We start from the raw sequence: 25,040 nt of genomic DNA, 5'->3' as shown, positions 1-25,040 counted from the left end.
TTCTCCTCTAAGCAAATGCTTCACATGGAAGCATGTCTAACCACATACCCAGACAAAAATTGGCACAGAAACTCCCACTTTACTATTAAACCTGTTCAATCAAAAGAAACATTTTGGACAGCAGTTTGTGATCATCCAAATGAGACCACCCATCCAAGCTATTGCAATCCAGGTGTCTGCCTTGGGATGAGGCAAAGGTCAGCACTGTCATGTGCCCATGGTTTGCTGCATGGTGGCGGGAGGAGGGGCACTTGTGGGCAGGTCATTTCCAACACAGTGCAGAGAAGATGACGGTGCCTGAATTAGAGTGAACTGACACAACTGTACAAACCTCTCTGGCTACAGCTCCTGACAGAGTAAAAAATAATACATATATTACACACACATATATAGATACATATATATATCCCTTCTCTATGTACAAAAGGGTCAAGTGGGGCCTTCCAGGAACCTGAGGAAAACAATTGATTAAGTGATGTCGGTGTTTATTTAAGATCATCACTGACATCTATCACAAGTCTGACCGGACTGCACTCAAACAGCTTCGTCAGTTTCCACAGGAATTAAGTTCAGAGATCCAGTTGGAATGTAGCTTCAGAGAACCGCCGCATACCTTAAGGGACTGGTCTTGATGCATTTGTCATATATTCTACAAAGATAGGCTGAGGGAGCTGGGTTTGTTCAGCCTGGAGGAAAGAATGTTGCAGGGTGACCTCATTGCAGCCTTTCAGTACCTGAAGGGAGCCCATAAACAGGAGGGGAGTCAACTCTGTGAAAGGGTAGATAATAGCAGGACAAGGGGAAATGGTTTTAAGTTGAAGGAGGGAAGTTTTAAGTTGGATATTAGAGGGAAGTTCTTCCATATAAGAGAGTGGTGAGGTCCTGGAACAGGCTGCCCAGAGAGGTTGTGGATGCCCCATCCCTGAAGGTTTTCAAGGCCAGGTTGGATGGGGCCCTGGGCAGCCTGATCTAGTAAATGGGGAGGTTGGTGGCCCTGCCTGGCAAGGAAGTTGGAGATTCATCCTTGAGGTTCCTTCCAACCTCGACTATTCTGTGACTCAAGAGATTCAGTAGGCAAGTCATGAGCTGGAAACAAATGAGGCTTTGGGGCTCTGGTGTTTTGCAAAACCCCTGAATCACACAAAGATGTTACAATTTCCTTCAAGAGGTGTTTCAGCACTGTGGCATGGGGCTGAAATGAACTTGTGCAAGGCAAGGAAACCACACAGAAAAGTAGAAATAGGATACAATGCCTCCTAGCAGCTCAAAACCATGAAAAGGAGCCATAACAATGAAGCATTTCATCCCACTGGGGTGTTGGCACTGACTGCATCCTATGCTAAGCATGCCTGCAATAGGTAACACAGAGGTAAACTTGCTTTGAGCAACAGAGAGCCCGCACTCCTACTGTGGGATGAACCCCAGTATTGTCTGAGCTGGTTTAGTATTTTTGTCCAATCTGTTTCACAGAAATACGTACACATGCACAATCTGCAATTAAATAATTCTTTGCTTTTTCTTTTAGGGATTCACATTTAAGATCACACACACACAAAAATATCTAGGCCAGATCAGAAGAATGATTGGCTTTGACTACAAAGGGCAATTTTGAAAACCAGTACATTCAAAGCAGGCCATAAATATGACTGGTATAGAATTGGTTCCTGTGGTTTTCAGCATCTGGAAAGGAGAAAATCTTTGGTTTTTAGATCCGTCTCTAGTTCGTTCACCAGATTAGTACAGCCACATCTGAATAGAATTACATGTGCAACTTGATCTCACTGTCTCAAGGATACACTTTTTTTTTTAATACCTAATTTTATTCCACGTGGGGGGAGATTCTCTACCCTGGTAATGGAAATGACACTTTTCATTCCCATCATCTCCCTGACTGAGAAGACTACAGGAGACGTTGCAAGGAGTTCATCAGCATTCAACAGGCCATTAGTTACCACGTCACAGCAATTACCTGCAGTGACAGCTGCTACATCTGAGATCCTAGCATATTTGCCATCAGAACTGCTCATTTGCACCATATCCGTTTAATGGGCACAGGTCTGATTACCACTTTGCTAATCTATTACGTGGTTAGCTACTTGAAAACATTTTCAGACCAAAAAGATCCATTAGAGACTCGCATGCTCCCATTAATCAATTCATGAACATCGAAACCATGACAGAAAACAGCAGCCAGAAAATTCCTCCTGTTTTCACAGAATTTGAAATGAGATCTCTGCTGTGAAACAACCCAGATCTCCTCATTATGCAGCCGAGGCAACTACAAAACTTGTTCTCAAATTATTTGGTCTGAACATTCCCAGTTCTGAAGTCGCCACACCAATGAAGGCTGGGCGTCTTTCCCACTTCCTATGGGCTGGACACAAACCCAACAGTTTTCCTTGGACCACTTCACGGCGTAGGTGCTTTCCTTTGCCAAAACTGAGATTGTAGGAAAGGCTTATTTCTAGAGTTAGAGGAAGTAGTGGCAAAGTCTCTTAGAAGAAAAACAGTGGTTAATCTTCTTTCTATCAGCAGTTCACCTCCGGTAATGCAAGCTATCCACAGCCAAATGGTTCCAATCCCAGCAACAGCACAGTGACATAGCAGAGAATATCAGAACAGTAAAGATTCATAAGTTACTGAAGCAAGAATTCAGGCTAGATCTGAAGTTAAAGCTGGATTCTTACAATTAAAGAGACAAGGAAACCAGTAAAGATGCTTTCAAAGGCAGGTTACTGTCTATACCCTGAACAGATGATATGGCAATTACTTGGTTTATTGTCAGAAATAGCAGCTTGCTTTCATCTCAGAGGCTGGTTTTGATATGGACTAGCATCAGCCGGCTGAATGGCTCAGCATGAGCTCAGCATGGTAGGGATCAGTTGACATGGCATGAAATGTAAGCAGAATGCTACAACTGTGTTCTCCAAGGCTTAAAAAAAAGCGAGTCGTGCAGTGAGTTTGTTTTCATCTCAACATCTTCAGTCTCAAGGTAATTTTATAACTGTTTACGCTGCTTCCATTTCCTACACTCAAACTCTCTTTTTTAAACAAAGGAAATATGATTTTGCTATTCAAAGCACTGTACGCCATGCATATCACCTACACAGAACATCACAGCCGAGTCTGGTCAAACAGATCTCAGTTATCAGTGTTTAAAGGTTCAGACACACAACTGGCAACAATTTGCTTGAAGATGCTTGTATAGAATTCTAATACAGACCTGAAAGTAAACGGCATTCTGACACTGACCATTTTAACATGACCCTAAATCTCTGTAATTACAATAGAGTTCAAACAAGATGCAAAGTGCTAAAGCTATTAAAACCTATTCTGCGACCAATGACCATTTCCTGCATTTTCCTCACTACATTAACAATTCTTCCATGCTCTCAAATTGTGGAAATTTTAATAACGATTTCCCAGTCTTTTGCTGGCTACGTTTCTCTCCTTCATTAGAATGGGACATACAGAATAAGAAATCTGCCCTGCCAAGGGTTTGCTCATCTCTCTGAATGCATTACATTACTTGAACAAACAGAGCACTGCAGAGAGGGAATTAGAACCATCACCTTACCTTAGCAGCTAACTTGGAACACAGAGATTCTCCCTTCCGTTAGCAGTACTGTCTCCAATTATATCCAATGCAGTCACGATACAGAAAGTTAAGCTCTTTTGTACGTTACCACCATAAAAATAAAGCCACTAAAATACAACTTAATTTCATATAAAAAAAAAAGCCAGCAGAGTAGTTATCCAAAGGTCATACCGTAATGTGTAATACACTTCAATTCAGTTAAAAGGCCCTGGTGTTTCTCAATAAATGTCTTTGCACAGCCAAACGAGGAAAAGATGAAGAACAGAACACTATCTTTAGAGCAGACATAGGAAATCTATGCTAAACACACCGAAGGCGGTACAAAAGAATTTACCGATTCTCTCCAAAATACAGCTACTGATTTTTTTCCCTTACTCTACATGCATTTACTGTCAATGTCAAACAGGACATCCGCGTTCTGTTTTACCTCCTACATCCGATCTGAACAAAGCAGCTCTAAGTGCAGAGGTGCTGGAGTCCACAGTCTCCAGTGCCCAGAAATTATTCATATCCCTAATAACACAAGCACATTACACACAATGAAAGAATGCTATTTTTCAGAACAAGTTAAATACAATAGAGGTAGAGAGATTCTAAAAATTCCCGAAGACTTCAGTATGAGGAGGGATTAAGTATTTGGAATCCACTAATACTCCCCCATTTGGAGACGAGACATAAGAACATGATGCCTGACAGTGGAGGACCACCACAGGGAGTCTGCAGGTACATGGAGACACCAGGTTCAACGTCAGCAGTGAGCTCCACTGACAGCTGCCACAACCACAGGGTAAGAAAAGCAAGAAGCAGCTATTCTGAGAGCGGTTGTGTTTGAAGATGCTTAATGCCACAGCACATTTTAAACGCGCGCTACTAAAGGGATTCCTTATAGAAGCCACGTACTGTCCCCCAACATAGCCTGAGCAACTGCCGAGCACAGGGCAGTGAGATTGGCAAGCTCAGCCCAGCCAACCACCACCAGCCAGCCCCGCCATGGGACCGGGGGAGTAAAGGGTTTAGAACCAAGCACCCAGAGGCTGCAGATAGCCTTCAGTCTGCTGCTTCTCCCCTCAGTGACCAGCAGGGAACAATCAATAATGTATGGGCTGTACATCACGATGAGTATTTAGGTTTTCCAAACCCGATACTTTGACATTGGGGTTTTAGTTGTGCAGTTGTGCGGTGATTTTTTTAATCATAATATTACTAACCAATGCATCACCTGCTGAATACAGGTCAAAATCCATCAAAGTTATGGATTAAAAAATTACAAACCATGGCAATTACTTCTTCTTTTTTTTTTTTTTTTTAAACAGGATAAGTATCACAGAAGTGACCATAAGAATTAAAACTGTAAACTGAAAGCATGTTGGTTTTGACGTGGTCAGTGATGAGTCAATATAAGGTCTGAAGCACTAAATTAAGAACTTTTGTAACTGTACAGAACTTAAACATGGCTCTTCTGATTTTTCTATTTCTCACTCCATGAAAGCTTTAGACAGACTGAATTAAAACCTCTTTTTCTCACAACTTTTTCAAAGGAAGGTAATTTTGAGCTTGGAAAAATGTTACTGAATTACCACCTAACCTAATTCTTAATCCCCCTGCGTGCTCCCTGGCCCTGCTCTGCTCAGTGTTTCTTTGCTAAGATAAAGCAAAACTAAAATCCCAAACATGATCCAAAACATCACGCGCTGATACAGCATCAGACTGCAAACAGTCAGTAAGACAGTGGGCTAATATCCAGTCTCAGGTAAGCACTCACTGTACTTCACAAACAGCATAAAGACATGAGGGACCGCAGACAATGTTAAGGAGCAAGAAAGTGTGCCAACTGCAACTGATGACACTGTCAGCATCCCATCCTCTTCACCAATGGTACCAAAGGGAAAGAAGTTTCCATATGACCACAAAGACAGACTTTTTGTTTTAGTCCTGCGGGCACACATCAGTACCTTCTTAATAACTGCACCATGCAATTACTTTCATTAATCCACTTCTACCTCATGAGATTTGTAGAGCTCTCCAAAAAAGAGGGCTATGAAAGATACCTTATATTTATCCAGATAAATATAAGTCCACATCATCTCATCCTATGGATTTTAAAGAGCAGTATAACACAGCAGTTTTTTCTTTAAAATTTCCCCGTTGTGCAGATAAAAACTCTTGCGTACTACTGCAGAAATAATGGAGATAACACTGCCTAAAGCAATTGTGAGCAGCAAATATAGAATGGCGGTAACAGTCAAATATAATTCCACACAACTTTTGCAGGAGTCTAGATTTAATTCGCTTTACAGGACAGTTGGCCAAACAATGACATTTATCATAAAAATATCCTCTCCATTAAGTAAATCTCATTTTTCTTTCCAAAAGAAAATTCAACATACAGACTGAGCATTCAGTAGCTCATTTTCATTATCAGCCCACACAGATTTTTCTTAACAGAACAAAACAATTCAGTTTAAAAAAACAAAATGCAGACCCATGTAATGGCAGTCATATTGCTTTTGGCTATGTTAACTTAAAACCATACCAATTTAGCTATCTTTCTTTAGGTTTTATTAGAAAAAAGCAGCAGATCAACATTACAATTCAGAATCTAATCTAAGTATGCACTTGACAATGAAGCACATCTGAATATGGAGTGAAAAAGGATTCCAGAAAACCTTCAGTTCTGCCAATCTCCCGCTACCCACATTATGCATCTTCTCTTCTGGCTTTCTGATGACCGAAATCAAAACAGGGAACAAAAGATTTACGGTTATGAAAACAAAACCATAGTACAGCAGTATGAGTTCTGGGTGCTAAGCGTATTCCATCAAGTTAACTTAAGGACTTCAAATCGTACTTAAATCTTCTGTTTGGCCATGAAAGTCCATGAAAGCTGACTGACCCAAATACAAACTGAAATGGCAGGTCTGGACAAAAAAAAAAACAAGTTAAGACAGCATGTTAACCTCCAGTTTTCAGACAGTAATAAAAAGATACAATTCCAAGAGCCAAGAAATGAAAATTAAAACGTTGATCTGACATTCAAGAGCTAAGTTTATTCTTATCTTCTTTTTCTTTGCGCCCAAAATTATTTTAGACCCACCAGGGAAAGAAAAAACAAACCAACAAAAAAAAAAAAAAAAAAAAGTATTTATGGACTATCACACAATTGAAAAAAAAGAGAATTGCGTTTTGACTTGGTTATCATCCCCCCACTGAGGTATAAAATCTACATATAAATTTGATACTTCACTATAACAAATTGTACTTTCCATAGTTCTGATTTAGTTTCCATTCAACCCTGTTTACTTATTTTTTTTTTTTTCCTTAAACCACAGAATTCTTATTTCATGTTATTGAATCCATATCCCAGCTCTCTGCTCATTTGTAGATCTCTATTTAGTAGTCTGGTTACCACCGCTAACCAGGAAGAAAAAGTCTCTGAACTTTCTTCATTACAACAGCACTTTCAGCAGAGGTTACTGATGTGCAAGCAAACTACGACGATATGCAGCTCCTCAGAAAGAATATTTCATTGATTATGTTTCCACTGTCCAAATGTTCTCTACGTGATTTGCTGGAAGAAACTCTTTCAATCTTGTAAACATCAGTGGGCGCAGTCTCACTAGTATGTGTGGTAGTTTCACATCCTTTTACAGGAAGGCTGGTTCACAGCTACAGAAAAGCTGCAGGAGTTCTAACAGGTGGCAAACTGTGGATTCTGCAGAGAAGTTTCCTTCTGTTGCTACTTAACAGTGTAGCCAAAATATTAGCCGAGGTAGCCCAGTCAATCTTTTATTTTCTTTAGAACCTCTCAGAATATTTCTGGAAGGGTGACGTTGCGAAGTAGCCACTGCTGAGAGCGGCTGCCGTTGCAGTCTCTGATGCTGGGTACCTGGCTGTCTTCTTCGGTAGCTTTGTCCAGGCACTGATTACTGTTCACATGCAGCAGGGTTAATTTCTGGAAGACAAAAAGAAATGAGTTGTACAAAATCACCAGGCAGAATAAAGAAGTGTTGATATCTGTTGTAATACCTGTTATAATTCTTCCATAAGTAAAGAGGAGCTAGACAAGACCTACCTTGCTTACTAACCCCAGAACCCAACTCTAAAGAGCACCTAAGTATGTTGTTCTATGTTGTAGGTACTAAACACATTATGTTTCAAGAACAAGAGAACAGTCTCAACTTATAAAACAACATTCTTCGTCAAGCAATATCCACTATTCTTTAAATAAGACTGTACTGCTCTTCTGCAAAGAAAGGCTGAGGGAACCAGGCTTGTTCAGCTTGGAAAACAGAAGGCCCCAGGGAGACATCACGGTGGCCTTCCAGTACTTGAAGAGAACGTATAAACAGGAGGGACAGTGGCTGTTTATGAGGATGGATAGTGATATGACAAGGGGGATTGGTTTTGAACTAAGACAGGGGAGGTTTAGGTTGGATATTAGGAGGAAGTTTTTTCACTCAGAGGACGATAACACACTGGATCATGTTGCCCAAGGAGGTTGTGGATGCCCCGTCCCTGGAGGCATTCAAGGCCAGGCTGGATGTGGCTCTGGGCAGCCTGGTCTGGTGGTTGGCAACTTTGCACATAGAAGGGGGTTGAAAATAGATGACCACTGTGGTCTTTTTCAACCCAGGCCAGTCTATGATTCTTTGACTCCTTGAGCTTTCAAGTAGTTAGAAGCTCAGCTCTGGTAAGATGTCCAGCCTTGATTATTAGTTCTAACAGTAGTTTTCATGAGATCAGAACAAACACATTGAACTCTTTTTTCTCAGTCATGAACAAAAAAAACATAAAAGGGACTGACCTTATATTATGCCCTTCTCAAAAATATTCACATGTACAAATGCATATATATGTACAAAATGCATATACGTACTGAAAAATGCTAGTGATCGCTTATCTGGATACTATCTTCTACTTCAGAACTTGGTTACTTCATTTCAAAATAAATTAACAGATAATCATCTTTAAGCTATTTGATACTATCTGTAAGTAGGCACTTAAAAATGCAACAGCAACAACAAAAAAGCAAGAAAAGAAAAACAACCAGCACTTACTCTTCACTTACTCTTTCATGAATCGCTGATTATCACATAAACATATTACTGCATAATATTACTCAAAGTATTGACTTAGTCAGGTAAACTAACTACCTTAAAAAAAAGAGCAAATGACTTGCAAACTCTGAATTTAGGCATTTAAACCAACATTTGTACTCAATCATGGTATTGTTTTCAGAGGTTGCACATCACATAAATGACCAATGGACAAATGCGCAATGATTTCTAGATCTGTCAGTTTAACTTATGAATTTTAAAATGTGTTTGCGCAGTACGGAAGAGATGATTAAAATAAAGCTGTCTGAAGCATCTCTTAAACACACAAAATGTAAATGTAAAATCTCTCTTATAATTTTGGATGCTGATTTTTTAATTACAACAGCATTTCCTTTTAACCTTGTGAGACCCAAGACACCAGGAGCCAGAATTGATGACAGGAAATTATTTCCACTATCTACGTGATCAGCAATAGATAATATTAAGGCAACCTCACCTTCACAGAATATTGCACTAACAGTTTTTCTTCAGAGGGTCTGGAAGCACACTGAAAATATATTTGTATTTTTTTAAGATGTCCTCAAAAACTCATTAGGTAATTAATCAATGCAGATATCACTTGATGAATTAACAGCAAGGGAAACGTAATCCTCCTAACTTTGTTTCCTGTTTTGACTGTCAAATAGCAGTCCCACAAAGGAGTCTGTTGATGTGTAAGCTCACATAAAAACAGAAGTTATCTAATTCTAACATCACAAATTGAAGACTTACCACTGGATCATATTCCCAAAGCTGATTTCCTTTTAGATGGTGGCACTTGAGCATTGTTACTGGACCATTAAGTTTGGAGACATCTAAACACAAATCATCTGTTCGAATTTCTTTGTTGGCTGTATATGAAAAAACCTAGACAGAAAAATAATGAGAAAAACTGAAAAAAAAACAACCCAACCCAACTAAAGAATTCATGGGTACGGGACAGCAAAGGGGTGATGGTGGTAGAAGGGAGCAGAAGAGGCTGGTGTGAGTGAAGTGGAAAATTTGTGCTCCATTAATACCAACTGAACTTTACTTTTCTTCATCACGTACAGAAATAATTTTATGTTTTTAGGGGACAAATACAAACACTACATGAATAAGTTCTTCAAAATGACATTTTCAAGTTGCAGGCCGTTCTCCACATAGGAACAGCACAGTCCCCAAGTCAGGTGATCTTTGTATACTGGAAAAGACTTGATCAAAAATTACTCATGAAATAAATGAAAATATAAAAGAACGTAAGAACGTTTCCGAAATGGCACTCAAGCACACTGAAAATGACAGTTCAGGTGGAAGAAGATTGTTTTGTTTTTGCTTAACTAACAATGCCAATCAACAAGTCTAACCAGGAGATGGTTTCTGAGAACCTACAGGAGGGGAAGTGTGGCTTACAGCAGTCTCCTCCCATCGTTTCATTTTTTACTTTGAAGTTTATCTAAATCATGCTGCAATCAGTCCTCAAAAAAATAACAAGTGAGGAATCATAAACATATCTTCTCATGCTTTCCCTCTTAAGGGCAGCATCTTCAAGGTTTCACACAATGCACAGCTTAAATTAATGATTGCTACTGAAAAAATTATCCCGATGAGTTTAAAATAATTTATTACTATCATTTAAAAGTTACCTGATTTCCACCCATTCCGTGGCAGTTAAAGATTCCAACTTTCTCATTTTCTTTTCTTGCCATGTTATCCAGACACTGATTTGTTTCCACGTTTCTTATCTGGGAGTAAGAAAGAGCACATCACAAAAAGCTGTTACTTTTAAGAAAGAGCTGGGCCTGTATGAAACCACATTGACATCAGCTCTCTCTGCTATACACCTACGGGTTATCTCTGCAAGAACTGTAAAATATATGAACGGTAACTACAGTGAGAAAACACTAACCATGACTCAGACTCCCAAGCAAATGGTAAGGCTGCTTTGTTACAGAGTCATGTTTCTTTGCTTTCTCCTGGGGATCTTCCCACCCTGCAGACCCTTTTTTTCCTCAAAGGCTCAGCTATAATGGAATGGACTCAATTCCACCTCCAGACCAAAACTACCAAAAGTTTCAAAGCCCTCTCCTAGGCACAGTGAGTTTAATAAGCAGTTTAATTCCTGCTTATTTAGGGCATAATCATCTATGTTACCTCTACTGTCCTTTGAATTAAAGAGAAACAGAGAAATGCCCTGCAAAGCTTAAGAATTATTAGGACTTGCTGGTCACTGAAGAGGATTCTGAGGGTAATGTTCAGAGTATTTATTTACTCCTTTGGCAAAGTCTTTGTTTGACTTACTCTAGTTCTTTAAGCAAAACACTGCCCTACACGAAGAACTTTATACATAAAGCTAAGGTTAAGTATGTATTTCTGAATGAAAATTTCTAAAGGCCTTTTTGTTGAAATTTAGTGTGGTAATAAGAAAGTGAAAACATTCCAATTAACAGAGCACATAAAGTTTGTCTTTTTGCTTCACTGAGGTGACAGCTGCATCGTTTTCAGGTGATGGGGACACACATGCAAGTTATTGCATTAAAGCATTAAAGCATTAAAGTTCTCCAAAATCCCCTTTGCTGGAGGTTGACGTGTCTGCTTTCTCAGTTCAGAATAGGAAAAACTTACTGTGCAACTTACTTTATAAATGGTAGACAAGTATCTTACCTCCCCCAAAGAAAAATAATGGCGTGGAATCTGGGAATCAGGATAAACATTCTCCAAGTACCAGGAGAAAGGCTTACACTGAAGCTTGCGTCTCAATCCAAGTCGTGATGATATGTCCCCATAGTCAACTTTAGTAACTCCTGGAGGTTTAAAAAACAAAAAAGTTGCATTTACTGGTTAGCAGTGAATTATATATAACCTCATCTAATATAGAAGTGATTGGTGTAATACACTGTTTGTGTGAAAGACTTCCTAAGAAATCATCTCCACATAAAAAAAAACCCTTTTTAAAATATAGCATTACATTGCTTATACTTAATGCAGAAGACAAGTTAATCACTACCTGTGACTCCTTTCTCCCTGTAATTATACAGAAGGTGGAATCACTACCTCTGTACTATGCGTGACAATTTTTTACTCGTGGCTTGTGGAAGAATTAGAATGCTACAGCTTACTAAGTTATCAGAGGAAAGAGGCTGAAACGTATAGTTACTAATGCCATTCTATCCTCATTATCAGCTGGGGTGCATATCTACATAGTATAAAATAGCAATTTCCTTCTGCAAAGCAAGGAAAATTGCATTTTAATTTAATTCTATAAGCCAGGTACCACCTACTGGATTTGTCATCGTTGATCTAACTGCATAAAGAAATAGAAGGCAGCCTTCGTACAGAGAACTAAGCCCTTAACAATTCAGTATTTGTTCAATAAAAAAGCAGCAGCGGCAGGAATTATGTTCAACATTAGGCCGGCTATTAATTTCTGTAGCATTTTGCCTGCCTTTATACTCTTTTGTCCCTCATTTATTAAAGTACTCCATTCTTCTTGTATCTACCCATACTTTTATAGTAGTTTTAATTCCTTCCAAAAATTAAGTCATTCAAATCCCATCTGAAAATGGGATGAGAAAGGTATGCACAGTCAGTAAGTACTTCTTTACTACACCAGAATTAAGCACCGTCGTTATTAACATTTTAATAGTATCAATTAAAGTTAGAATAATTTCCACCTATTTCACATTCTATTTGTATTCTCCACACTACACTCCAACCACACAGGCTGAAAAGATATATGACCAAATATATTACAAAGAAGTACCCTCCACAGACCACAAATACAGCTCCATTGACCACTGTGCCAAAAGACCTCCTCGGTATATCTGCACTTAGGGGACTGTAAGTTACCACAAGAACTGCTGACCTTTTGAAACTAAGTTTGCAATATTTTGCAGTTGATACATCATGTTATTAAATCGACCTGCCAGCAGATGGTGTATTTCTACTCAATTAAGTCAGATGCCTGCATAATTTCAGTTGCTTGTAAACATCAGTAAAAGCATTTCTAATTTCAGTATTCTAGAAATAGGAAAATGCTAAGTCAGGATCACTGAATTGAAAACTTCAGAGAAAACCTTTTTGACTTTTGAGAAAGCATTTTGGAGAACTACACTAGTAAAAGGAAAAATGAGTGAAACCTTGCTTTTTAATAGAACTGTGAATAATGTGGATGAAAACAAAACAAACATACATTAAAAAATAAGCAAAAGAGCCCACAACCTAAAAGAACCCAGAATGCTACCCTCTCTGAACCGAAGTGAGAGTGATATCTTGTACACCAAAACGAGTACTATCTCAAGACATTCAAGCTGCAGTTCCTTATCCTTCAGACATAAAAAGTGAAGTGCATAGCTGAAACATCCATCATGCCACCCTTGGAAGAACATTACAAAACTCAAACCTTATTCGTCAACAGAATTTGCTACAATGACCCGCAGAAAAAAATAGTTAGGGCTCTGTCACTTTAAAAATGGCACAAGGACTCAAGTCACAACCACAAAGAATTAAGAAGTGACACCCAACAGTTTACGAATGCGTTATTTCTTAAAGTAATTTTAAATGTCACTGCATGGAAGAGATGTGCCAGCTCCGACTTACGCACTGAAAGGTGTGGGTTATATCCATTATAACCATTTTTATTATGACAGAACCAGAAAACAAACCAACCAGCAGACAAGGAACTCCGATTACAAAGTCACCTCCTGGCACATTGACCTGAGCACTGGATAGCTGAAGAAGTACAGTCTGCCTCAGGGGTGGTCTTTAACAAGGCCAAATTGCTTTGCGTTCCAGGTGAGGTATCAATCTCTTAGCTGCTTCCAGTTCCCTATCTGCATTATTATTATTAAAGGCATTTCTGAACCACTATTTTCTGCACACACAGGTAAGAATCTAAATATGCAGTTGAGTCTTACATATACCTTCCAGTGCTTTTGTACTTGTTTTTAAAGGCTCAGCTAAAAAATATATATACATTAAAACCACAAAACCAGAATGAGGTCAAATCTTCCTCCTAGCACTCTATTATGCCAGACTGTGCAGGTAGGCATATATTGAGGAAAACAACCAAGTTCATCCCTTGTTCTTCCAAATACCCAGGCTTTGTTCATGAAAACAGTGTCAACAGTACTTTCTACTGTCCACACTTGACCACAGTTTTTGTTTTCCTCCCCCGGAAAGACAAAAACAAACCAAAACACCATAAAGTTAATTTTATTATATTTGAAGTCTGGGTTTTCCTGGTGGTTCTGATTATTACTCAGCTTATTCTGTTTTTTATTATTACTCAGCTTGCTGTTAGCTCTGACAATCACAGGCTTTTTCCCAAATGCACTTAAAGGTGCACCCAGAGATAAATATTTATAGGGTGAACACACACCATATAATTCAAAACCACCAACCCCAGTCTTAGCACAGATCTAAGATTTAGCCCAGCACTTGCTGGGTGTTGTCATTATTCTCAAAACGATTTCACAGAATCACCAAGGTAGGAAAAAAAATCCTCCAAGATCATCCAGTCCAACCATCCACACAACACCAGTATTTCCCACTAAACCACGTCCCCTAGTACAACATAACACAACAGTTAGGTTTTGTACTAAAGGACATGGTATGCAATTTCGTATGTGATACCATGCTACTCTGATCAGTAATATGTAACAGATCTTCTTGTTCAATAGGTCTATGATGTCTAGCACTAGGATACTCCATCAGAAGGTTAATTTTCCTGGTGCCAACTCACAAATACTTAAGCTTTTCAGTGGCTACATTGCAATAGTTCTGCCATCCTCAAAACTTCAAGAGAGCTGAAGATTTGCTTGCCAAGTTCAATGTGGCAATATATTCATGCTCAACTGCTTTGAAAGATGAGAAGCATGATGTTTTCATCATGATTATAAACCACTCCATCATTTTCAAAAGCACAGTAAGAAAGCTGTTTCTTTCAAAACCAGGCTTCTGTTTGAAAAAATAAATTAAAAACAAAACAAAAAACCTCAAAGAACTTGTTTTTTTTCAGTATTATAAAACTCAATAAGCAGTAATCATTTTAAGCCAATTCACAGAGTCACATATTTGCATCTCCAGTTAGTTCTAATAGGAAATACCAGCTGAAAACTGAAACATACAGAACCACTTTGTTCGTACTTTAAACATAAGTTTAGTACATCGCAAAGACCTATCATCATTGACTCAGTCTCCCCATCAGCCAAAACCAGAAAACTTATCCCAGACTTATCATGTTTGGCTAAAGATAAGCATACATAATGATGACAGATCAGGCTTACTGATCCATTTCTCAGAACAACAGCCATGTCTTGTCAGACAGTTCCTGTTTATGTAATTCTAAAGCACAGCCAATTGCTCTGGTACAATCAAAGCCACCTTCTGAGTAAAACCTTTGGTCAGCAAGAAGATTAATTCCCATTCACACTACGAGGGCTCTCCGCAAGCTCATTAGAGCTCCTTGTTGGGATACCTTCAGCGTACAAGCACAGGTACAAAAGGTTGCTGAATTACAGCCATGTACGTTGAGACCAAGGGGCCCCAGCTCCAAGATGGAACCCTGACTCATGCAGTTTTAGGCTATGTGATTTTCTTGTGTAATCTGTTTCACCTTCAGAAGGAAGATATCAACAAAAACCATAACTGCCAGTTTACAATTAATTAGCAGCTACAAGAAGGTAGCTGTGGTAAGCCAATCTAACGCTTTGGAGCTGCTGCTGCAAAAAGGGCATTTGCCTTTCTCAGCTTCAGATTGCTGCTGCGCTTCCTGTGCTGACATAGGTGCTAATTTAACCAGCAGAAAGACAGCCTACAGAGTAAAAGGTCCCAAGAAAGTTCAATAAGTAAAACCAGCTGGCATACACGAACAATCAACAAGCAAAGGGAATAAGGTACCATCCCTGCAGCAAGCAGTTAGACTGACACTGCCATCTCAGTGGCCAATCCTGTCACAGTATTTTGGACTAGAGAGAATGAAGAAAGAGCAAGTCTAGAAATCAGAGAGAAGTGGCAAAATCCACAGCACAGGCTGACAGGAGCCAGGCTATTCACCTGCATATGCAGGATTCCAACAGGAAATGGTCTGTGAAACAGCACCCTGCCGCAGCACACAGCTGTAAGAAAAGCTGTAGGCTAATGCAGAGCAACTGCAACAGTTAGCGCCATTAATGCTGCAGAGAATAGCTGCTGTGTGTGAAGAGACAGGTTGGATTTTGGCTGAGCAGCACCCGCTGCAAGACTGTCCTGCCCAGCTTCCTTCTGTACTTGTCTACTTCTAAGCAGAAAGATGGCTTCTAAAATGCATGAAAGCTTAAAACACAAGTAGTTCCTATTAGGCAGTATTTATTATAGGGGGAAAAAAGATTAAAGGCTTACTTTTCAAGAGTACAGCTTTCCACTTAAATACATCAACAGTAAAAAGTCTCTGTGGAGTTCAATCAAATAGTAAGACATTACCTTCCAGACAGTTCAGAACGTGTGAAATGGGAAAGCTACCTAAGAATCTTAGGTTTGCATCCCTCTGTGGTTCCCCCTCCCAGTGAAGCAGAAAAGAAAGGATATAAAGGACGAGAAAAAATGCTTGTTAATTTGACTCAACCATGTCTGCCGGTATATTACGTCCTTCAAAATCTAATTTCCTCATCCATAACAAGAAAAACACAAGATGCACAGAGGTTTGCTAGTTTTCTTCTCATATGCACCCGGGATTGCAAGCTAGCATCAGCTAGCTTTCTCATCTTGCTCCTTCCAAAAAGCTGTGACACTGTCACAGTAATACTGAAAGTACACACTGCACTAACAAGAGTTTCACAGGCTGTACAGTCTGCCAGAGAGTCACTACATCATCATTCTGCAAGAACTAAGCATTTTGTTTTTATATAAAAAGGATGCTTGAAAACTGAGAGCATGGCAAAATGAGTTAATGTAGAAGAAACTCACTGAGTTGGCTTAGAAATATGTACTGAAAATTCAAGGCAATATTTGCTGTCAACAGGTAAAATGAACAGTCTGCCTAACTCAGGTAAGACAGATAACAGAATAATAAAGGTAAGGGGTTTGTGAACTTCCCCAAATAATAATCCATTCTAATTACAGTAACTTCTGGTTCTGAAAACACTCGTGGATTTGGAGGGAAGAAGATATGAGCATCACTGAGCACAATCTATCGGTTCATTCTCTAAACAATAAACATTGCATCATAGCTAGCAGCGAGCCGCAGTACAAACTATTCTTTTTCACAGCCTTGGGCAACAGACCAATTTCAGAATAACACAGCAGATTCAGGTAATGTGGCCCTATGATTCTTGAAACACTTGAAAATTCCAGTGTCAAACTTTAACATGGTGTCAAAGGGATATGGGTACACAAATGAGACTGTGTGCCAGTTGGCTGGTGCAGATGCTCTCAGAGCAGCTTAGAGCTCTTGGCAAGAACACATCCACCAATCACAGGTTATTAGCATAAGACAAACTGTGCAGGCACGCATCTTTCAAAAGAAGAGAATATACAGTGCAGTACTACTACTGCTTAACTTACTTTAACTTTTATTCACTTTCTATTTTAAACGACTTTTTTTGTAACTTTTCTCCAGCAGGAGAACGTATGCATAGACACAGTGCCATAAACCCATGAAAGGAAGCTGTATTAAAACAACAGTTCTAAATGAAAACAACCACTCCTTTTGTAGCTTATGGTTATCCCACGAAAAGAGGGACTATAAAGATCATATATAAAATAACACAGCATTACCATTATGTTGACTAATTGAGCTTTGTTTTCAAGAGCTTGTTTTTACAATTAGGTGCTCCCACTCGGTCAAAAAAATCTAGCTTGGCATGGATGCAAAAAAACCAATCTTAGCTAAAATTAATTGCCATTATTTATATACAACTTATCTGAAAGACATTTATACATCTGACATCCGAATCCATAATTCTTAATAACACAGGAGAGCAGCCACAAGCTGTAAGATCCTTATTTCACCTAAAAGGCTTTGACTAGTACCAAATTACAAAATTAATTACAGAAACTGAATTGAAAAGAAAGATCGTAGTCCTAATCAAGCAATGCATTCTATTAAGAAACAAAAACATAAAGCAACGTGATCACATGTTCTCACAAGAATTCTCGAAGCCTGTAATCTAAATTTGACGTTGTTCAGACTCATACTACATTTTATTACAGTTTTTACATTTCAATACTAATGCAAGTTTAGTAAGCAAGTCACAAGGGAATAGTAGCTTTAAAGACAGCTATTTGGAAAAACAGGTTTCGCATATAAAACTACTGCTCAGTATTTTATGTCAAATGTCTCTAACGACTCAAATGAGTTGTCAGTGTCTGTTGCTCTCTAAAGTTTGTCTTCTGTTTAAAAAGACATACAAAAAATGATCCGTAGCAGAAGGTAATAATTCAGTATTTCTCAGGCTTCACTTCTTTTCCTGAAAATTTCGCTTTGTAGAACATACGAGTTCATGGAAAATTTGCTCTCGTATTATACATTCTCTTGTTTTATTATCTTTCACTTTAAGAAAGATGACTTGTATCATCACAGCCAAATACATGGGCCACTTTGTCCCCACACTCTGGATCACCACGTGCAAACTCCACCGAGCCAGACGACTGCCCCTCCTGCTGCAGGAATGTACTTATATCCATTCTGATTGATTCAACCTGAAATGCCCACAACACAGAAGCCAGAGGCCAAACTCTACCACATTATGAGATGTATTTGGACAGCGAGCTTTTAGCACTACAGTTAAACTGTGATGTTCTACTGAGCTTTAACTTCATTCCACAGAAAGCTCATTCATAAGTCATGTTCATCTTTCAAGAAAAAAATAAAGACTTCATACTTTTCAAGGTACATTTCTGGACAGGCTAATAACACACTGTTTTAATTAAAGCTATCATTTTTGTACATCTTTTGTGAGTTCTGTTTCATGAAATTATAAGAAATACCATTTTTAGCTAGATACTCATGATACTTATGTTGGTTGTTGTTTTTTTTCCCCAGCAGTAATCCATTTTAATTCACAACAGACATTTCTTCTAATAACCAAAGACTTGGCTCACCTGGGGAAATGATATAAAAGAAGTTTTTGAATTCATCCATCCAGACTTCTGCAAGCCGTCTGTTATTTTTGTTGATGATCTGCCCTGTACCTCCTGGAAAAGTATATGGTGTTGCTTTTCTGAACACGTGCCCAACATGTGAACAAGTTACAATTTCCAAAGTGCCACCACACTGCCAAATCTGAAAGAGAAAGCACAGTTACTGCATGGTTTAAATGGTTAAAAAAAGAATGTTTTAAAATGTTAATTATTTAATGTTACTCATTTTGGAGAAAAGATAGTTGATATTTAAAACATAAAAATACTATATGAAAGGGAAAAGTAAGTTTGTTTCCTGTTCAACAGGTAAGGATGCTCAAAAGCCTAAGGGGGATAGCATAAGGAAGACTATATCAGGCCCTGTAGCGTTAAGATTTATTTAGAGAATCAGGACAGCTGGACAGCAAAGGAACAAAAAGGTTCACATGAATCACAGGAAAGTAACAGGTAGTTGAAGTCCACTACAAAACAGATCCCCCACGTAAAAACAACATACATTTCCCAAGTAACACTTCTGAAAATATTTTCAGCTTCTTTTTGGAACCACTTATTTGTTCGGAGCTGACAAATAACACGAAAGGTAATGGTGCTATTTGGTAGGAATGAAAGTGAGAACAATGCTGGTTAGGTCCACAATCAAATGAAAACAGACAATCTTTAAGGTAAGCCACACGGAAAAAATCAACAGAGCCACTCATGTCTGACTGACGTGCTAAACCATACACTGACAGTATCACCCTTAACTTATGCTCCCCACAGGTTTTCTAACAGAATTCCTTGTAATAAAAATAAAATATGTATTTATTCACAATAAACACTGCGATTCCATTTTTGACACAAGACTGTCAACTATTCATCACACACACTTTTCTTCACTGACAGGTACAGTTGTCGCATGTCCCCACCAGAGGAGCTGGACAGGAAGTACACTGCTAGATGCAAAAGGAGAGGACCTTGTCACTGTCAGCTGGCCTGTATTTTACAGAATGTGAGACGCACTCACTAACACATCAAGCAGAGACGAGCTTTTACCCACCCTGAAAGAAATTTCTAAGTTTTCTCCACCCCAAATATCCATTCCGGCATCATATGTTCCAATTTCCTGAAAGTAATCTCTGTCTATTGAAAAAAGACCTCCTGCCATTGTAGGCGTCCTGAAAAAAAAAAAAAAAAAACAGAAGAAAAAATAAGCATCAGTCACTACAAAGACATACTTAAATACATTTCACATTTACACTGACAAAACGGCTTTTTATTTCTGCAGCTCAGAACACGCTCCTTCTCACGAGGCTTCTGTCCAAATCCAGTTACCATTGATGTATTTGCTAGCTCAACATTTTCTGGAGAAGGAAGTGGTTACTGACAGTTCTCATTGTTTTCTCACTTCAAGTTTGACTCTGAATAGAGAAATGGCTGCTAATAAGCTGCTGCCATTCCTGCAGGAGCCTTCTGCCTCCAGTGATGGTAATTCTTAGAGAAAAGGAAAAACAATTTCCTTACAGGAAATATACACGTCCATCAATTACTCCTGAAGAATTTCAAGAGGCCAAGTAGTGGTCTGTGTGCTTTCATTACTACTACTTTATACAAGGAAAGATGTACAATCAGAGTTATATCCAGATTTTCTTTACTAGTTCCTTACTAGTGGGAAATAAAGAAAGAATGCTCATTTCTCATACTTTAGCAAAACTTCCCAAATTTGCATTTTTTTAGTCAACAAGCACACAATACATAAGCTACACGTTTGCCTGCTGATATAATTTCATTGTTTGAGTCTACAAATGACATTTTTCTAGCATAAATGATTTCTTACCACTAGTCATTTTTCTTCATGCTTTTTCTGAAAGACATGTTAAATATAAGTTAGATGGTCGCAATCTAACTATAATTTGCGTGCCTTTTTCCACTAAAATGGATATTGGAGAAAAAAATAATCCATTAACCACGTCCTGAGAACACCCTTCGATTCCTTCATAATAGAGCACAAACAAAAAATACCGGAGATCACATCTTCAACCTTATATTAAGTTAATATTGCCCACTTTTCTGAGTGTTAAGGCCAGGAAATGTAAATCTGAAGTTGTGTTAAGGTATATATTACACTCAAGTTATATGTGTTCCATATTATCTTTGCAAATAAGAAATACCAGAATAAATTTGCCTCCCTTTCACGTGTTTGTGATATGTTTATGTACATGCACACAAGCACACGCACATAAACTGCTCTAGAAGTAATGCCTCCTATTTATTTCTACAGAAACTATCACAGATAGAGCACATTAACACTATTTGACAGAGCAAATTCTCAGCTACAACAGTTTTTCAACATAATCATCACCACTAGCAGGCTATTTTTACCAGCGATGGACAAGAGCCTGCATGTCACTCTTGTAACATCCTGCATGAGTGGATGTGACCTGCTCTGACTGTGTCATTACTAGGAAAATGCTGGTCACACAGTCTACTTTTCATCAGCCCAAACGCGTGGAATTTAGAAGGCACTGAATCTGAACTATATGGTGAGTAGGGTACAACAGTCCACTCAAGATTGGCAATGTGTTCCGTGGTCTTCAAACTGGTATGAAGACTGGCATTACTGTGACATTACTCTGTACACAGCTCCCTCATCATAATCTGCTGATCTGTGTGGATGAGCTGATTGAGATGCTCTTCATGGTGCAACAGCTGTGCATGGTCATTGTGAACATGGCCGGTCTTTCACGCTACTGTTGCTACCACTGAAATGTACCCCTCACGGCCTCATTAAACTTAAATCCACTGCTTGGTCTCCACAAATGTTCATTAAGTGGATGTGAATGCCAACAGGTGCAATTTCTTTACTGGATGAAGGAATTCAATTCTGTATCTTCGCTTCACACACATACCTTTGTGTCAGACACTGGTTTGTAATACTGCATCCTTCTGCTGCCACTTAAGCCATCAAAATTTAATGAAATATTGGCAGGAAGGTTCATCCTCTACTGCCATAGAACCAACATCCACCTCTGACATTGCGGCCCAACATAATAAAAAACAGGATGCATTACTTTCAGAGCAACCCTCACAGACACCAGCGAGAAATAAAAATTACTACGTATTTAAAACATTGTTTATTCTCTTAGAGAAAAAAGATAAGGTATTTCTTCAATAAAAATATATGCATCACAAAAACTAGCAAAAAGCTGGCAGTTAGCTGGTAATTAGCAAAAAAAATGGAAATAGTTCTACAATGACATACTGATAGCTTTCTTCATTCCTTTCAAAAGTTAGGAACAGCCAATTCATGTAAAACAGCCTTTCTGCTGATCCTTCAAACAGATCAAAATATTGCAACAGAAATTAATTGCCTACCGGTATAGAAGATTAATCCAGAAAGAACATCAGATGAACATCTTAACAAATTTAATGATTACCTAACAGGAAGAGTTCGATCTCCTTTCCGTCGATCCATCTCTCTTTGAGGAACTGGATACCAACGAAAATTCAACTTCCAGTTGAAACCACCATAGGTCATGTCAGAACCTGCCATGTATTCAAAGGTGTCATCACTAATTACATCAATGATGGGACACACAACCGTTCTCCTAGAAAGAAGAAAAAACCAGAATCTATTAGTACAAGTTTCAGAAAATGGTTTGTAGTTTCTTTCTTCTTTTTTTTTCCAGCTCCATTTTTAACATGTCCTAAGTTTAAAAGTTCAAATGTCATTTCTCAGCAGTACATAATAGATTACTACCACAATGATCTAATTTGAAATAACTCATCCAAATGAAAACTCTGACCCAATTTCGGCAAGACTAGCTCTAAAAGCAATAGTACATGCATTATTATCAGTAATAATTAATCACCTTCTGCAGATGGAAAAAACTGATCATAGCTTTTCTCAATGTCAAACAGTGACTGCATATAAAAGAAGCTTTGGTTTCTAGTTAAGTGGTCAAAATAACTGGCATGTTTTTAAATTAAGACTCAAGTCATTAGCCCTGGGGAAGTATTCCAATATGCCATCAGGATTAAGAAATGAGCTACCACATCAAAATAGACAGAAAGAAGCTTCATTGTCTACCGTTCTGACATCATTAAGGCATGTATATACTCAGAGATAATAATCCTAATCATCTTGAAGATAATGAAAAAACTGTCCTCAAGTCGGCTTCCACTCATGGAAAGATCTGCAACTAAGTTCAAAGGACTCATTTACTTAGGCTATCTGCACAAACTGCAGCAACAATTAACATACATCTCACAAAAACGATAACCTGAAGGTTGATATTGTGTCTCTGTACAGCTCTGTACAAAGGCTCTTCAGAAGCTGCAGCTTTTTCATCATGCAAACTTGAATTTTGTAACATGAAAACTTATATGGTTTTCACCTGTAACCATAAGAAAAAAACTAAGATCTGCAACACTATGCTTAGTAGCTAGCCTATTTAAAATGCTGTTTACTAGTAACTAGTCTGCAACTCTGGAATCACTGCTCAGATGTATGTTGTAAAGCATACCAATTTCTCTATAAAATGAAACAACGCCCAAGCTTCCACCATGTTTACATGGATATAAGCATCGTGAATACTGATTTTAAATAAGCACAAAGCTATGCTACTGCAGTGTAGATTAGCACAATTCCAGTAACTACTCCAACTTAAGAAAATACACCCTAGAAGACCAAGTCATACTGTAGAATTTCACTCATCCACAGATTATTCACAAACCATATTATGAAATAAAGAAGTCATAAGAACCTGATTACAGTAAACTTGAGAGATACTTCCAGTTGCAGAGTCATAGAACTGAATCACAGAATGGTTTGGGTTGGAACGGGCCTTTAAGATCATCCAGTTCCAACCTCCCTGCTATAGGCAGGGACACCTCCTTCTTAGACCAGGTTTTGCACAAAGCTCCATCCAGCCTGGCCTTCAATACTTCCAAGGAGGGGGCATCCACAACTTCACTGGGCAACCCATTCCATTCACCACTCTCACAGTAAATAATTTCTTCCAGATATCTAGTCTATATCTACCCTCTTCCAGTTCAATGCCATTTCCCCTCGTCCTATTGCTACCTGCCTTTATTAAAAAAATGTTACTTTGTTGTGACCAGGGCCTCCATTTCTTCCTTAAGAATATCTTCCCAAATTCACGAAGGAGTAAGCCAGGTAAAAGAGGTCAAATTCCACTACTCTCCGCTCCATTCACACTCAGATCACCCAGTTTGTAAACACCCTAGCTCATGTGTTCCAATATAAACTTCATTTTAAACCACGTCTCACCTTTCAGAAGCATTTCCAAATTAGCCTTTTAGCCTTACACCAATGTGAAATACAGGACTTACTTGTCCTTTCAGAAAGTAGATATTTACTTTTAGGTTACATCATAGCGCTTAGAAACTTCTTAAAAACCTTAAAAGAAATAATAATGATGGTCAATCAGATAGATAATTACCTATCAGCTTTGATCCTTGCCAGCAGAGGTTCAAGCCAGCCTACTGTACATTCACAATGAGCATCTAAGAAGGTGATGACCTGGCCTTTGGAAGCCGCAGCCCCCTTTAATCTAGCTCGGATCAAACCAGAGCGCTGTTCCATTCGAATCACATGGACTGGTACTTTTAATTTTTTTACGTAGCTCTCCAGTGGTCTTTTCAAGAAGTCTGCAAGGAAAAAAAAATAATCATAAAAATCAAACAGTCAGTTACAAAGTACAGCTTTTATTCTCCCTTTGGTTTTGATGAAGAGAGTTGAAAGAAGGTATTTCCTTGCTTTTCTATCTTCCTCTTTTCTCAGCTAGTATACTCTGCTGCTTATTCTCCTCTTTGAACTAAGCCCTTCTGCAACCCCCTGCATTCCACTTGCTAGAGCAGGAAGTTTCTTTTCATTCTATCATCACGGGAAACAAAAATGGAGAGCGTAGAATACTTACATAAAAGTATGATGGGATAGACAAGATTTGATTATGAAATAAATGTATGCATACATATTCTTGGGCATGAATTTATCCATCATGAAAGTAACAAAAAAGAGCCAACTAGCTGAACTGTTTATCTCCTACCACAATGTAACTTACAGATCATTTCTTTGCATAGTTTAAAATACGACCAAGTGCATTTTTCAGTTCTGCTTTCTCTATATTTGTCTGGCTAATATCTCTAAGTTATAATAATAACTCCTAAAAACAAAAAGGAAGACAATCAGACATATGTAAATGAGCATCTATATCACAAACCTGCTTATCTGAGGATCAAGTTAATTA

General features: G+C 38.5%; 1 protein-coding gene across 4 annotated transcripts in view; it reads right to left on the bottom strand.

The window, feature by feature from the left end:
* Positions 1 to 5,867: 5,867 nt before the first annotated feature.
* GALNT1 (polypeptide N-acetylgalactosaminyltransferase 1) overlaps positions 5,868 to 25,040 on the bottom strand; it is a 101,461-nt gene continuing 82,288 nt past the window's right edge. For all 4 annotated transcript variants that reach the window (XM_072327736.1, XM_072327734.1, XM_072327735.1 and 1 more), the window contains 8 exons: positions 24,234 to 24,441; positions 22,206 to 22,376; positions 19,829 to 19,946; positions 18,754 to 18,934; positions 11,338 to 11,477; positions 10,320 to 10,418; positions 9,427 to 9,561; positions 5,868 to 7,550 (listed from right to left, as the gene is read on the bottom strand). In XM_072327736.1, the coding sequence (XP_072183837.1) occupies positions 7,404 to 7,550; positions 9,427 to 9,561; positions 10,320 to 10,418; positions 11,338 to 11,477; positions 18,754 to 18,934; positions 19,829 to 19,946; positions 22,206 to 22,376; positions 24,234 to 24,441 (1,199 nt within the window). In that variant the 3' untranslated portion in view covers positions 5,868 to 7,403. The remainder of the gene's footprint in view (positions 7,551 to 9,426; positions 9,562 to 10,319; positions 10,419 to 11,337; positions 11,478 to 18,753; positions 18,935 to 19,828; positions 19,947 to 22,205; positions 22,377 to 24,233; positions 24,442 to 25,040) is intronic.

Source organism: Excalfactoria chinensis, chromosome 2 (assembly GCF_039878825.1).
Source record: "Excalfactoria chinensis isolate bCotChi1 chromosome 2, bCotChi1.hap2, whole genome shotgun sequence".
In the NCBI taxonomy this organism is placed as follows: Eukaryota; Metazoa; Chordata; class Aves; order Galliformes; family Phasianidae; genus Excalfactoria; species Excalfactoria chinensis.
The sequence above is the reverse complement of the archived record's forward strand: the minus strand, read 5'-3'. Positions and strand labels throughout refer to the sequence as shown.